At 54.3% G+C, this 15,085-nt stretch overlaps 1 protein-coding gene and 1 pseudogene across 1 annotated transcript in view; one reads left to right on the top strand and one right to left on the bottom strand.

Moving 5' to 3' along the window:
• The window catches only part of PPIL2 (peptidylprolyl isomerase like 2), a 36,990-nt gene that overhangs the window by 19,431 nt on the left and 2,474 nt on the right, over positions 1-15,085 (top strand). The window contains exons 8-21 of the mRNA XM_023508020.1: positions 387-478; positions 1,435-1,524; positions 2,270-2,345; positions 4,968-5,128; positions 6,207-6,282; positions 6,805-6,911; positions 7,245-7,334; positions 7,635-7,668; positions 8,184-8,301; positions 12,886-12,942; positions 13,952-14,024; positions 14,118-14,180; positions 14,270-14,406; positions 14,626-14,748. Of these exons, the coding sequence (XP_023363788.1) occupies positions 387-478; positions 1,435-1,524; positions 2,270-2,345; positions 4,968-5,128; positions 6,207-6,282; positions 6,805-6,911; positions 7,245-7,334; positions 7,635-7,668; positions 8,184-8,301; positions 12,886-12,942; positions 13,952-14,024; positions 14,118-14,180; positions 14,270-14,406; positions 14,626-14,722 (1,271 nt within the window). The 3' untranslated portion in view covers positions 14,723-14,748. The remainder of the gene's footprint in view (positions 1-386; positions 479-1,434; positions 1,525-2,269; positions 2,346-4,967; positions 5,129-6,206; positions 6,283-6,804; positions 6,912-7,244; positions 7,335-7,634; positions 7,669-8,183; positions 8,302-12,885; positions 12,943-13,951; positions 14,025-14,117; positions 14,181-14,269; positions 14,407-14,625; positions 14,749-15,085) is intronic.
• Positions 3,110-4,216, bottom strand: LOC100953840 (annotated as a pseudogene).

Raw genomic sequence — 15,085 nt, forward strand, 5'->3', positions numbered from 1 at the left:
TGGTGTCACAGCTCACAGCAACCTCAAACTCTTGGGCTTAAGCAATTCTCTTGCCTCAGCCTTCCAAGTAGCTGGGACTACAGGCATCTGCCACGATGCCCGGCTATTTTTTGGTTGTAGTTGTCATTGTTGTTTGCCAGGCCGGGGCCGAGCTTGAACCTGTCAGCTCTGGTGTATGCGTTGGCGCCCCAGCTGCTGAGCCACAGGCGCCAAACCAACTAGGAGTCTTTTACTGGTACAGTGGAGAGAGAGCAGCTGCTACCCCTCTAGCTCTGCCTCCCCCGTCTTTTGATCTTGGTCAGAGTTCTCTCATGCCCTACCTCCCAGCAGTCTTCACTGGGACGTCACAGCCCCCGGTGACCAGTCTTCCTGTGCCTCATCTCTAGGAAACTACCACTGCCCGGTGCTGTTCACCGTGTTCACCAACAACACCCACATCGTGGCCATTAGGACGACTGGCAACGTCTATGCCTATGAGGTGGGTTCTTGCTCTGGGGGGTGGGACATGGTGTGGAGATCTCAGGTGTGTGCTCTGAGCTCCACCAGCTGGGCTGGGCAGAGCCTGTCTTTTCAGGGTTCACTGGCACTGGCGCCACAGCTCTTGCTGGGCAGCCTTCTCATTTCCACACAGGTCAAGAGAGGGTGGGGTGGAGCTTCTTGCCACCTCTGAACTTGGAATCCAGGTGGCTCTGGGGCAGAGACCCTTATCCCTCAGAGTGTCTTCCCTTATCTTCATCAGAGACCAGGCCCTGAGGAGGGGCCCCATGCTCTGAGGACAGATCTCTGGGGGTTTAAAGGGTCTTTGGGTCCTGGCTTTGGTTAGAGCCACCTATCTCTAGGAGCATCGGGTCTGGGGTCATGGGAAGAGTTCTGCCTAGGGGTGGATTAGGGAGAGATGAGGCAGTGACTTCTACACTGGTGGCCCTGTTCAAGAGGCAGTGGGGGTGGGGCAGGGCTGTGGAGAGGCCCAGCAGTACAGGAAAGTAGACTGCCCTGTGCCCTTTCCAGTCCTGCACCTGGATGTCTTCAGGGTTGGTGGCCAGTGCTGCCCCAGGGGGCTGGGAGCTACTTCTTTGCCCACAGTGCACAGGGACTGGCTGGGTCAGTCCTTGCTGTTGGTGCAAGAGTGCTGCTGAAGGGTGCCCCAGGAGGGCACTTCTGTCCTCACCTGGGGAAGGCAGAATGGGTCTCCTGGGCCTGTTTGCTGCTCTGTGCACATGTTTAACAGGAGCTCCCCATAGAGGTGCTCAGAGGTTGTATTGGGGTCTGGGGCCCAGCTAGCTCTGCCTTCACCATTGCTGCTGTGTATGGGGTATACATAGCGGTGTCGTGTTCATCCTCTCTCCATGCTGGGTGGCTCCAGGCTTCCCACCTTCGGGCCACTGTGCCAAAGCTTGGGGGCAGGTGCCTGATACCATATCCTTCCGGCCTCAGGCAGTGGAGCAGCTAAACATCAAGGCCAAGAACTTCCGAGACCTGCTGACCGATGAGCCCTTCTCCCGGCAGGATGTCATCACCCTGCAGGCGAGTGTGTCCTTCCCAGGAGAGGGGCCCTGACCTCTGTGTGGCTCCCTGTGGGGGGCAGTCTCCCCTCTGGAATTCCTGCCTGGTTGTGGTTCCCCAGCTGCCCTCAGTGCCCCACCTACAGTCACCCAGGCCTCTGCAAGACCACCTGCTTTGTGTGTGTGGCTCTCATATCCTCCTCTGTGATCCCCCAGCTTCATGTCAGGGTCCCTTCAAGCTTCCTGGAGTGTAGCGGCTGCTCTGCAGGCCTGGCTCTGCCCAGCGTCTGGCACAGGCTTTCCTGCAGGGTCAAAGAGCCCCGGCGAACTGATGAGACACTGACGTAGAGAGCAGGGTACAGCCACTTAACCCTCTGTGGCTTGTCCCATTCTAATCAGAGGTCAGCCCAACGGCTGTCCATGTTCCTGTCCATGGCCACCTAACATCAAGGCATGCTTGTTAGCTGTGGGCCCTGGAGGGACAGCATGCAGTTTGGTGAGCGGCTAGGAGCTAGCATTCTCCACCCTGACCTGCTTATTACTCTGCCTGAGAGAAAGGTGCCCCCACCTGCCCTGTTCCCTGCACCTAGCCTTAAGGCAATGCCAGCTTCTTCCCCTCCTGGAGCCTGCCCATCCTTTGTCACCTGCAGCTGCCATCAGGCTGCAGGTTTGGTGCCTGGCTGTGGCACTGGGCTTGCGCTGTTGGGGTTCTCTTTTATTTTTTTTTTTTTTTAATTTTTTTTGCTTGGGTTCTCTTTTGACTACAGGACCCCACCAATTTGGACAAGTTCAATGTCTCCAACTTCTTTCATGTTAAGAATAACATGAAAATAATAGATCCAGGTGTGTACAGCCAGGGGCTGGGCTGGGTGAGAGGTTTTGGGGGAGCAGGGCTTGTGTTTCCCTGGCAAAGCCCTTGCCTTCTGGGGGCAGGGGACTCTAGCCTGGGCAGGCCTGCACTTTGAGAGTCTAGGCAGCCGCAGCTATAGAACCTCAGGTGGGCTGGACCTGCTGCCCTGCCAGGACATTGCCTCACTTTCTCCTCAGCTGTGGCCACGTGCCTCCCTGGGTTCCTGTTGACCACTGCTGTGTCCAGGCCCTGGCTTGGAGGCTCTGGGCCGTGTCAGGCCTGACACTGTGGCCAGCTGGTCCTGTGTTCCCTGTGTACCAGCTGGGGCTGTCAGGGAGCAGGTTGCAGGGTGAGGAGGGTCCTTGGGTTTTCTGTGCTAACTTGTGGCCATGTGGAGCACTGGAGGAGCCAGTTGCATTCTGCTCAGGGCCTGTGTGGTCTCTGCACTGCAGAGGAGTGTCCCCTCTCCTGTGGCATCGTGTGAACTGCTTAGAATTCAGGCAGCTGAGCACATGGTTGGGGTAGCTTGGGAGACCCAGAGGCCCATGGTGTCTGGGGTCCAGCCATACCCTGTGGGCCAGGGATGCTAACCCCTCTCCACAGGGTGGGCTGCAGCCCTCACCCTGCAGGCAGCATGTGCCTTCCTGAGTGGGCACAGATGGATGGAGCATTTCATGTCCAAAGGGCCTTTACAGGCCCCAGACACTTGAATTATTTTTATTTATTTATTTTTTTCCCAAGGGAGGAACCACGTCTTTATTTTGAAATAATAGGTGGCCTCCTAGTGGCTGGAACGTGCTTCCGCTTGCAGGGGCTCCCTGGGTCTCTCAAGACAGGAGGGGTGGGAGGGCTTACCCACTCACAGAGCTCAGACGCTTAGGATGTGTTTTAGGAAGGCCTCATAGTTGATGCAACCATTGCTGTCCTCATGTCCTGCCAGAACAGTCTCCACCTCCTCCTCAGTCATCTTCTCCCCCAGGGTGGTGAGGACACGTCTGAGTTCTGCTCCCATGACTTTGCCATTCCCCTCCTTGTCAAACACACGAAGCTCCTCCAAGTAGTCTTCATATGTGCCTTGGTTCTGGTTCTTGGCCACTGCCTGGAGCATAGGCAGGAAAGTTTCAAAGTCCACATGCCGGGGTTCGACGCCTGTGGCTCAGGTGGCTAAGGCGCCAGCCACATACACCTAAGGTGATGGGTTCGAATCCAGCCAGGGCCCGCCAAACAACAATGATGGCTGAAACCAAAAAAATAGCCGGGCGTTGTGGCAGGCGCCTGTGGTCCCAGCTACTTGGGAGGCGGAGGCAGGAGACTTGCTTGAACCCAGGAGTTGGAGGTTGCTGTGAGGCCACAGCACTCTACCCAGGTGGACAGCTTGAGGCTCTGTCTCAAAAAAAAAAAAGTCCACATGCTGGGACTTCAGTTCGTCACTTTTGGGGTTCCCTAGGACCTTGAGCACCTTGGCGTTGGTGGGGTTCTGGCCCAGGGCCCTCATTACATCCTCACACTGGCTGTATAGGATCTTACCATCTCCTACTTGGTCAAACAGCTCAAATGCTTCTTTGAACTCCTCCAGCTGGTCCTTGTTAAACTCGATCACAACTTTGGAGAGATCGATAAGGGGATCCTGGGTTTTCTGAGAGGCTTAGGGAACAGCTGGCTCAACCTTAGTCTTGACTGGAGGGGCCCCTGCTGCTGGCTTGGCAGTAGGTTTGAAGATGGGGGGTCCTGCTGGTTTCTTCACTGGAACATCCTTCTTGGGAGGCATGATGTCTGGTGGCCAAAGGACAGTGTGCTGATGGGGGCACCCACCTCCTGCAGGGTCCGCCTCCAGACACTTGAATTATTGAAAAAAATAACTTTTGGGCTGGGCTGAGTGGCTCATGTCTATAATCCTTCCACTCTGGGAGGCCAAGGTGTGTGGATTGCTTAAACTCAGAAGTTCGAGACCAGCCTGAGTAAGAGCGAGACCCTGTCTCTACTAAAAATAGAAAGATTAGCTGGGTGTCATGACGGGTGCCTGTGCCAGCTACTTGGTAGGCTGAGGCAGGAGGATCACACGAACCCAGGAATCTGAGGTGAATGTGAGCTATGACGCCATAGCACTCTAGCCTGGGTGACAGAGTGAGACTGTCTCCAAAAGAAAAACCCACAAAACTTTTGAAGTCGGCGGACCTGTGGCTCAGTGGGTAGGGTGCTGGCCCCATATGCCGAGGGTGGGTTCAAACCCAGCCCTGGCCAAATTGCAACAAAAAAATAGCTGGGTGTTGTGGCAGGAGCCTATAGTCCCAGCTACTTGGGAGGCTGAGGCAGAGAGTCTCTTAAGCCCAGGAGTTGGAAGTTGCTGTGAGCTGTGTGATGCCACGGCTCTCTACCAACGGTGCTAAAGAAAAAAAAAAGTTTTTGAAGTTATAAAATCACACAGGCCTTCTGTGTGCTCTGGGTGCCTGGCCTTACTGCCTGCCTGTGATACAGTAGCAGCAACTTGAGGCCTGTGGCCTGACCTACCTGTGGTTTCTGTCACTGGGACCTGCTCTGGATTCACAGGGCTGTCAAGCACGTCTGGGGGTCCTGCTGGGACCTTGGCTGCTCAGGGACATGGTACTGTTTTGTAGATGAAGAGAAGGCAAAACAGGACCCATCTTATTATTTGAAGAACACGAACACTGAGACACGGGAGACCCTGCAGGAGCTCTACAAGGAATTCAAAGGGGACGAGATTTTGGCTGCCACCATGAAAGTCCCGGAGAAGAAGAAGGTGGACAAGCTGAATGCTGTGAGTGCTGGAGGGCACTCGGCTGAGCTCCCTCTCTCCACCTGCCTGGGGCCTCTTTGAGTAGTCCTGGGGAGGGGTCTGTGGGACACTGGGGGACCCCGAGGGCTGCAGTGTCCCCAGGTTCCTGGGTGCCAGGCCTCAGGGTGGCTGAGGTGCCTTGGCTTCCAGAAGGTGGGAGGGGTGGAGCTGACCCCCACACTGGGCAGTGGAGAACCAACAGATGGGTTCATGGTTCCTTCCAGGGGTGTGGCCCAGTCGTGGAGATCTGCCTCACCAGAGTTGGGGCATTTGGGGGCCAATGTGGTGAGGGTCAGTATGTCTGCTGCTGCCCTGCTTGGCCCTTGTCTGGATCATCACGTTTGCTTTTCACTATGTTAGGCAGAGCCAGGGGAGCTGTAGGGGGAGCGTAGAGACTCTCCCCGCTAAAGAATTATCCAAATTCTGGGAAATTTAGGAAAGAAAGTTTGTTGTCAGTAATCTCCCCATTCTAACACTTTGGTGTGTTTTCTTCTGATGGGGAGAAACTCTCTTTTTTTCTATAATAAAAATATTTATTGGGCTTTTTCTCCTGATTAAAGAGATAATGTGTTTACTATAAAAAGTGAACTTTTAGGGTGGCTCCTGTGGCTCAAAAGGGTAGGGCGCTGGCCCCATATGCCGAAAGTGGTGGGTTCAAACCCAGCCCTGGCCAAAAAAAAAAAAAGTGAACTTTTAAAAAGAAAGGAGTCACGCCTGCTCCTAGGGGGCCGGTCCTGTGGGGTATTTTGTTCCAGGTTTTCACGTAGGTCATGGGAGTCGGCTCTTGGTTTGGGCCAGCTGTAGTCTCCCTCCCGGTGCTGTCACTGTGTCTCTGTCCTCAGCCCCTTGACTGGGCTCTAAGGGAAGGGTGATGCTGGCCAGGCTATCCTATTGGGCCCACTGGTAGGGGTTAGGGAGACCCTTGTGGAGGAGAGAGCTAGAGCAGAGAATGTGTCTGTGGTGCAGAGAGCATATGTGATTGGTCTGCAGGTGGGCGTCTGTGTGCCCACCCGCCAGCACCCGACATGCCGATGAGGAACTTCCCTGGTGTTCTCGGCAGGCCCACTATTCCACAGGGAAGGTCAGCGCCTCCTTCACCTCCACCGCCATGATTCCGGAGACCACGCATGAAGCAGGTGGATGCCTCTGCTGCTCCAGTCACAGCCGTGTGACTGTGTCTCAGGCGGTTGCCCTCCCCCTGCCGCTTTCCTCAGCAGTTTTTGGTGGAGCGGGTGGGTGGGGTCAGGCCCTCTTGGCCAGCAGGTTTTGTGCTGGGGTCAGGGAGGCTGCCATGTGTGCCAGGCCTGGGCCAGGAGATCCTTTCCTGACTCTGTGGACTTGGCCCTGCCTCACAGTTTGATGTCCTTGTGGTTCCACGGACACTCAGGCACTTCCTCCTATGGGGTCTCTCCCCCCACTTTCCGGACCCTGAGCCCCTCATGGGGATTCTTCCACCCTCTGGCCGTCCCACCCGCTCACATCTGAGCGTTTCTGGCACCTACTATAACTGTTGGACCATGAGCCCAGTGAGCATGCGAGGCCTGGGTCATTCTCGGCCCCCTGCTTCCACCAGCACTCTCCCCAGAGCTGTGTCCAGTGCCGGTGGTGGGGCTGCCCTGAGGTATGGGTGGGCACCGAGTGCAGGCCTCTGCTTGCAGCTGCCATTGACGAGGACGTGCTGCGCTACCAGTTTGTCAAGAAGAAGGGCTACGTGCGGCTGCACACCAGCAGGGGCGACCTCAACCTGGAGCTGCACTGTGACCTGGTGGGTGAGCAGCTGCCCCTCATTCTGCCTTAGAGTTTTTCTGGGATTATGGTCAGCTGTGTCTTGAACATGGCACTGTCATGAGTATGTGCTTATAGCCTGACTCCAGGAGGGGGCTAGGGTAGACTTGTGTCCTCCCCATGGGGCCTGATGGCTGTAGAGGGCCTGGCTTGCCTGCTGCCCCGCCCAGGACCCTCCCTGTGGCTGGCAGGTTCTTCCTCACTTGTAGTGCAGGGCATCTGATCATGTGTCTGCCACGTGATAAAGGCCCTGTGTGGCTTTTGTGACCTGCACTTGGCTGCTATGTGCCTCACAGGAATACTGGTTTTGCAGACACCGAAAACCTGTGAAAACTTCATCAGGCTTTGCAAGAAGGGTTATTACGATGGCACCATCTTTCACAGATCCATCAGGAACTTCGTGGTGAGTGATGGAATCCCTGGCTGCACAGACATGCTCAGTGGGATGTCAAAGCTGGAAGAACCCTTCCCAGCCCTCTCCCAGACACCCGGGTAGCTAGAGCACATCCCAAAGGGAAATCTGTTGGGGAGTCTCCCAGGGAACCTGCAGGCTGATAACCTTGAGTCTCCAGCCCAGGTGGAACTGGGTTCACTACAAGGGTGGGTGGGAGGCCCCTGGTCCTGCCACCCTCTTTGGAGCACACCTGGGGGCGGACTCTGGGCCTCAGGGCAAGACTGGCTCACCGGCTTCTGTTCTTCACAGATCCAAGGGGGTGACCCCACGGGCACAGGCACAGGTAGGTGCTGGTGCTGGGCCCCTCCTGAGGCCCCATGGCTATTTATGGGGCATGTGAGCAGGGCCAGTGAGCAGGATTGTGTGGAGAGTTCAGATATGAAGTCCGAGCCCCAAGGCTAGAATTGGACACAGCCACCCAATGTGTCCCTCAGGCCCAACCCATTTCTTGGTGGTTATGGGGCCCACATGAGGGATAGGATAAGAGTGTGTTACCCCCTTCCTGAGCCCCCAGAAATGACCGCCCAGGCCTCTCCAGTCAAACCCAGCCTGGCAACTGCTTGGCCCCCACCCTACCCTGTAATGATGACTGTGGCTTTGACCCTCTACTCCGCGTCCTGGGGCAAGTCACTTGGGGGCCCATGTGGGTGTAGGGGCTCAGAGCTAAGGTCAGTGTTTAAGGTGTTGCTGCCCCAGGTGTGCCTAACAAGGCCTGATACCCCTTGGGAGGCAGAGTTTTTGGGGCGGACTCACCTGGGCCCTGGCATTCTTGTTACTGACTGTAACTTTCTTCTCCAGGTGGGGAATCATATTGGGGGAAGCCCTTCATAGATGAGTTCCGACCCAACCTCTCACACACGGGACGGGGCATCCTCAGCATGGCCAACTCTGGGCCCAACAGTAACAAGTCTCAGTTGTGAGTCGGCTAGGCTGGGGGGTGGCCCAAAGCTTCCCATGGTTCTTCCTCTTTGCTGCTCCCTGAGGGTTATACTGGCCTGAAACCAATATAGGCAGCATATGGCGCCTCTAGGCTGGGCATGTGCCCCAGCATCAAAAGGGGATGCCCCACAGCCAGTTGGCATGAAGAGCAGGCTCTGGCAGTGTATACCATTAAGAGAGCAGAAGTCAGGGCAGTGCCTGTGGCTCAGTGAGTAGGGCGCCAGCCCATATACCAAGGGTGGCAGATTCAAACCCAGCCCCAGCCAAACTGCAACAAAAGAATAGCCGGGTGTTGTGGCGGGCGCCTGTAGTCCCAGCTACTCGGGAGGCTGAGGCAAGAGAATCGCCTAAGCCCAGGAACTAAAGGTTGCTGTGAGCTATGACACCACAGCACTCTACCAAGGGCGATAAAGTGAGACTCTGTCTCTTAAAAAAAAAAAAAAAAGAGCAGAAGTCACCTCTTACCATGAGGTCCAGAAAGGTGGATGTGGCCAGGGCAGGACTGAGGAGCTCAGGCCACTAGGCAGGCACTGGCATTTGGCAGAGCATGTACCCTGGTATGTGTGGAGGGGTGTGGGTGGGCAACAGCTGGCAGCAAGGGCTGGGGGCTGGGCACCAAGTTGTGGAAGGACAGATGTGCACGTTCCGTCTGCCCACCGTCCACAAGCGTGGCTTGATTTGACCTTGGGTTTTATAGTTGTCTTCACACGAGTCACTGTCCCTTGTCTTAAGCTACCCTGTGAGAATTTCACGTTTTGTAAATGAAAATTTTTTTAATTGTTCATTGTTGCTCATGTAAAGAATAACTAGTTTATATTTAGTTAATTTATCAAATTCTTTTATAATTCAGGTCTTTTTTATTTAGACTTTCTTGGGTATTCTGGAAACTCAAGCTTATCAGCAAAACCTGGAGTCCTCTCTGTTCGCCTAGTGTGCACATCCTTGCTGGGCCTGCGGGGAGGAGGCTCTGGCATTATAGGCCCCCACTGAAATGCTCTTTTGCCATCTGATGACACTCGACAGTCTATTGTTCTAAGAGAAGTGGCTGAATTTCCAGAGGTCTTTTTTCTTAACATCTGTTACAACGATGAATGACGATCACCATAGGATTCTCTTGTACTTCTAGATTGTGTGGATGAGATCACCATGAAACCAGAGTGGCTGGGGTGGCACCTGTGGCTCAGTGGGTAGGGCGCCGGCCCCATATACCAAGAGTGGCAGGTTTGAACCTGTCCCTGGCCAAACTGCAACAAAAAAATAGCTGGGCGTTGCGCCTATAGTCCCAGCTACTTGAGAGGCTGAGGCAAGAGAATTGCCTAAGCCCAAGAGCTAGAGGTTGCTGTGAGCTGTGATGTCACGGCACTCTACTGAGGGCAATAAAGTGAGATTCTGTCTCAAAAAAAAAGAAAAAGAAACCACCTGGCCTTTCTGGCCTGGCCTTTCCTTTGGTCCATGGCATTCTGGAGGAAGCCCTGGCCTGTCATAATTCCCCTGTGGTCCTTGCCGCCTCACTCTCCACCTGTGGTCTGTGTGGTGTTAGGCATGTGAACTGGCTGGAGCGGGTTGTGGTGTGGGTGAGGCTGCCACTGCTTGTGGTCTGCAGGAGTTACAGTCACACTGGCTCAGCTGTTACCAGCCAAGGACGGCTCAAAGTCATTCACATGTCTGCCAGGCCTCCATTATGGACCGGCAGATTATTTCTTTCTTTCGTTTTTTTTTGAGACAGAGTTTCACTATGTCGCCCTGTGTAGAGTGCTGGGTTGTCACAGCTCACAGCAACCTCCAACTCCTGGGCTTAAGTGATTCTCTTGCCTCAGCCTCTCAAGTAGCTGGGACTGCAGACTCCCGCCACAATGCCTGGCTATTTTTGTTGTTGTTGTTGTTATTGTTGTAGTTGTCATTGTTGTTTGGTAGGCCCTGGCTGGGTTCAAATCTGCCAGCACGTAGGGTCTTGTCTGCCTCTCTGTTGCATCATGCCACCCTGCTCTCTCCTAACTGCGGCTGTGTTCCTTGCTTCCTTGGTGGTTTATGAGGCGTTTGTCTTTTGTTGCTCTCCGTGTCACTGTTTTCAGTTTCTGTCTTGGTTGATTCTTCCTGGCATCTGTCCTCTCCTCCGCTTTCCTAGCTTGTGTCTGCCATGATCGCTAACAGCTGGTCTGTAACTCTGGGGGCTGCTCCCTCTTTACTACTTGCTGGTTGCTGTTGTTCAAACTCACCCTAAAAACATGCTGCACTTCTTACTGCTGGGTCACTGTGCTCACCTGTGAAGTGGTCCCTGGGAAGCTGTGCACCTAGTCCACTCTTCAAGCAGATTTGGACTCTTTTTCTGGAAGGGCCATCAGAGCTGTTGTCATATGACCCTTAATGTCCTGAATGTCATAAAAATGTCTTCCTTTTGATTTTTCTTTATCTTCAGGTAAAGAAAAAGCCACTAGGGGACAGATCAGGTGTGTAGGGAGTGTGTTCCAATTTGCTGACTGCCTAACAACTCCCTCACAGGCAGTGCCATGTGAGCTGCTGCATTGTGCTGATGCAAGAGCCATGAGTTGTTGGCAGAAAGTTCAGGTGTTTTCGTCTAGCTTTTTCTTTTTTTTTTAGAGACAGAGTCTCACTTTGTCACCCTTGGTAGAGTACTGTGGCGTCACAGCTCACAGCAATCTCCAGCTCCTGAGCTTAAGCAATTCTCTTGCCTCAGCCTCCCAAGTAGCTGGGACTACAGGTGCCCAGCACAATGCTTGGCTATTTTTTGTTGCAGTTTGGCTGGGGCTAGGTTCGAACCCGCCCCCCTCGGTATATGGGCTCACTCTACTCAGCGAGCCACAGGCACCGCCATCATCTAGCTTTTTCATGCGACCTTTTTAGCACTTCCCAATAGTAAACTTGGTTAACTGTCACTTGACAAATTCATAATAAACAATCTTTCTGATATCAGAAAAGGTTAGCAGTGTTGTTTGACTCTTGATTTGAACTGACAGCTTTTTTGGTGGTGAAGAACTGGCTGACTCCCACTGTGCACTTTGATGCTTTGCTTCAGGGTCATATTAGCTCAGCTGTGTTTCATCCCAGTGGTGACACAGCCCAAAGCACCGTCTTGCCTCTCCTGAAGATCTCCGCACACTTGACTTTCCTTTGTTTTGGTGCTCTCCTTCAGGACCGTTTTTGTATACAGCTTTCTCCTGTCAAGATTTTCCTGTTTCTCTTCTGATATTTACTTATTTAATTATCTTTCTAGCCTCCTTAACTGTGTTAGAAGTCAGTAAGAGAAAGAGAATGGCTTGGAGGTCAGAGTCGTCTGCATGGTCTTGGGTGGACATCTGTGGAGATGTGTCTGGTGGCCCTGTGTGGTCGGGGCTGGGGGCTCAGGTGCCCTGAGAGGGGTGGTTTGTTCTGGTTTGCTGGGTGGTGCAGATTGCACGTGGTGTGGGGGTTGAGACCTGCAGCTCACTGGCAGGTCTGGATGCTTTGTGTCTGGGGCACCTTAACCCCCCACCCTGGTGGTACCTGGTTCTTCCATCCTCTCCTAGCCTTTCAGGTTCTTACACAGGCGCCCTCTCTTTTTGGAGGCTCACACCTGGATTCTGTTTTATTGTCATTCGTCCTGACAGTTGTAACTCAGGACACTGCTTCCTGCTGTCTTACCTGGTGCTTTCTAGCTACCCTGTGTTACATTTCATTTTCTCCTCTTTTTTTTTTTTTTTTTGAGACAGAGTCTCACTTTGTCACCTTTGGTAGAGTGCCGTGGTGTCACAGCTCACAGCAACCTCAAACTCTTGGGCTTAGGTGATTCTTTTGCCTCAGCCTCCTGAGTAGCTGGGACTACAGGCACCCGCCACAACGCCCGGCTATTTTTTTGTTGCAGTTTGGCCGGGGCTGGGTTTGAACCTGCCACCCTCAGTATATGGGGCTGGTGCCCTGAGCCACAGGCGCTGCCCTCTCCTCTTGTCTTTCTCCTGGTTTAGAAGTTAGATGTCTTGCCTCTGGTCTAATTTAAGAAGGCCATCAGTGTGAAATCCAAAGTTATATAGTTAACTGTAACCTGGCCTCTGTACCTGTCAGTCCAATGTGGCATACAGATAGGGTGGAATTACAACAGCAACAAAATCAGACGGGATTGTGTTCTTGGTCTATGATTCCTTCTGTCACCCACATCTCTCCGTCCCTTCACTTCCATCCTCCCATCCCCGACTCCCCATCTTCCTGTTTCCTTTCTCCTGGTTCTGAGTCCTGGTCTTTCAGCTGGGCTCTGGTGTTCCATGTGTCTCTATCCCAGCCATCTCCCTTGTGGCTGAGAGGCAGGCTCTAGCCAGTGGCTGCTACCTCCTGGCTCTAGGCACGGGGCCTACCTGGTGAGAGGCGCAGCTGTTCCGGGCTCTTGCCTAGGGAGCTGGAGGTCAGGGATGACCTGGGGGCCTTAGCTGACAGAGGTGGGGAGGTGGGGCACACTCACATGTGCACCCCTGGGAGGTAGGCAGCTCCTGGTGTGTACTTAGCAGTGGCTGGGACCAGGGCAGGACAGGTGGGGATACCAGCACACTCCCCTAACCCGCACCCTCCCCGCCAGCTTCATCACATTCCGGTCCTGTGCTTACCTGGATAAGAAGCACACCATCTTCGGGAGGTAAGAGAGGTGGCTACATGAAGTCGGGAGCCTGTGAATGGGTGGGTTTCTTATGCAGCTGGGTCTACCCACTATCTCTCCAAGACCCGAGCTCTGTGCTCAGGGGGTCCTTCTGCCACTGCTGGGGTTGAGTCTGTACAGAGTGGTGACTTGGGTGCTTCTGCTGGGTGGGAAAGCCTGGCTTTCCAGGCCTGCCAGGCTCAGGAGGAGATGTGTCCCCACTCGGCCTGGCCAGCTGCCGTCTCAGACCCAGCAGCACTTGGCTCTCTGTCTGGCTCTCTGTCCATGTCTGGCTCTCTCCTTAGCCTCTGGTTCAGGCGTCAGCAGACTTCTGTAGAGGCTCAGGGAGGGTCTCCAGCTGTGTGGGCCACATGGTCTCTATGACCCCAACTCCCCAGCTCTGCAGTTGCTGCTCAGAACAGACATAGGCAGTATGGAAGAAACGTGTGGTTCTGTCCAAATAAAACTTTATTTACAAACCAGCTGGATTTTCCTGAGGCCCTCCTTCATGGCTGCTGCAGAGGACAGACAGGCCCCCCTGGCCTGGTGGTGCCCCAGCACCCCAGCCTGCTCTCTTTCTGGCATGGGGGTGGTTTGGGTACTCTACCCTAGTGTATTTAGACTAGGGTGACCAGACGTCCTGATTTTGGTGGGACAGTCCCGCTTTTCAACAATTTGTCCTGCGTCCCGCGGCGTTTTAAAAAAGCCCTGATTTTTGGAAAGAATGCACGAACAGGCTGGAGAACAAGAAGGGAATATACGGCTTTTGGCCGCCATATGGCTATTTTGCCAGAATACGAGTTTTATATTATTTTTATTAATTTTATAATGTTAAACCGTAATAAATAATTGCTGAGAAGTGATTATCGAGAACTGCTTATCAAATTTGCCTTGTTGTCAGGCCCTGCCCCGCCCCCGCCCCGCCCCACCCCCCGGCCATGTTGTCCCGCCTTACAGATGTTAAAATCTGGTCACCCTAGTTTAGACCCACTTCTGCCCTCTGCTGCAGGGTCGTTGGGGGTTTTGACACACTGACAGCCATGGAGAATGTGGAGAGTGACCCCAAAACTGACCGCCCTAAGGTACATGCTCAGGGAGATGTGGGAGGCCACTGAGGTTGGCCAGCAGGCAGGTGGAGCGAGGGGCCTTTGTATACTCAGCCCCTCTGCTTCTAGGAAGAGATCCGCATTGAGGCCACCACAGTGTTCGTGGACCCCTATGAGGAGGCTGACGCTCAGGTGAGGAGGGCATGATGTTGCCACCTGGGGAGCCGCTCAAGCCCCTAGCCCAGGGCACTGTGGGTCAGCCCAGTCCTCTTGTGTCACAGATTGCTGAGGAGCGGAAGAAGACCCAGTTGGAGGTGGCCCTGGAGACCACAGTGAAGACTAGCCAGCCACAGGCTGGGAGCCAGGGCCCCCAGATGTTCCGCCAGGGGGTGGGCAAGTACATCAGCCCAGCAGCCACGTGAGTGGGAGAGGCTGACAGGCCTGTGGGTCAGACCTAAGCGTGTGCTGTGAGGCTGCCCCTGTGCAGGCCTGGCCAGGATGGATTCAGGGGGATGTGGGCACAGCAGCTGTTTGGGGCAGGGCTTGGCAGGGAGGGATACAGGTGGAGTGGTTATGTCAGGATGGTGTGGGGGCTTGGGACCTGCATGGTGCTGGAGTCCTGTTCTGTTTTTCTTAGAAAACGAGTGGCGGAGGAGGAGCCATCTGCCAGTCCAGCCATCCCCTTGGTCAAGAAAAAGCCCAGCCGAGGTTTTGGGGACTTCAGTTCCTGGTAGCAGCAGTTTGGTGGCTCTGGGTTCTGGTAGGAATATGGGGCTGGGGGCCTGTGCATCTGCCCTGAGCTTTCTGCCTTCCTGGCCCTGCCTTCAGGCTGTAACCCAATAAAGCTCTTGCCTGTTGCTTGGGTTCCTTTTCCTGGCCTTGGGAGCCCTTAGCCTCTCCATCCCTCACCTGGTGCCAGGTGGCCTGGCCCTGTTTCTAAGGCCTCAGCCCCACCAGAGCCTACTTCTCATACCTCCGGGCATGAAACTGCCCTCGACCCAGCCTGGGGCTCAGACACCTGTGGGCGGCCTCGGTTAGTGAGGAAGGACTCTGGCTCCTGACTGGTGTTTTGTTTTCTCTTTTTTTTTTTTTTTTTT

This window comes from Otolemur garnettii, unplaced genomic scaffold, assembly GCF_000181295.1.
Source record: "Otolemur garnettii isolate 467f Iridium unplaced genomic scaffold, OtoGar3 scaffold00218, whole genome shotgun sequence".
Lineage (NCBI taxonomy): Eukaryota > Metazoa > Chordata > Mammalia > Primates > Galagidae > Otolemur > Otolemur garnettii.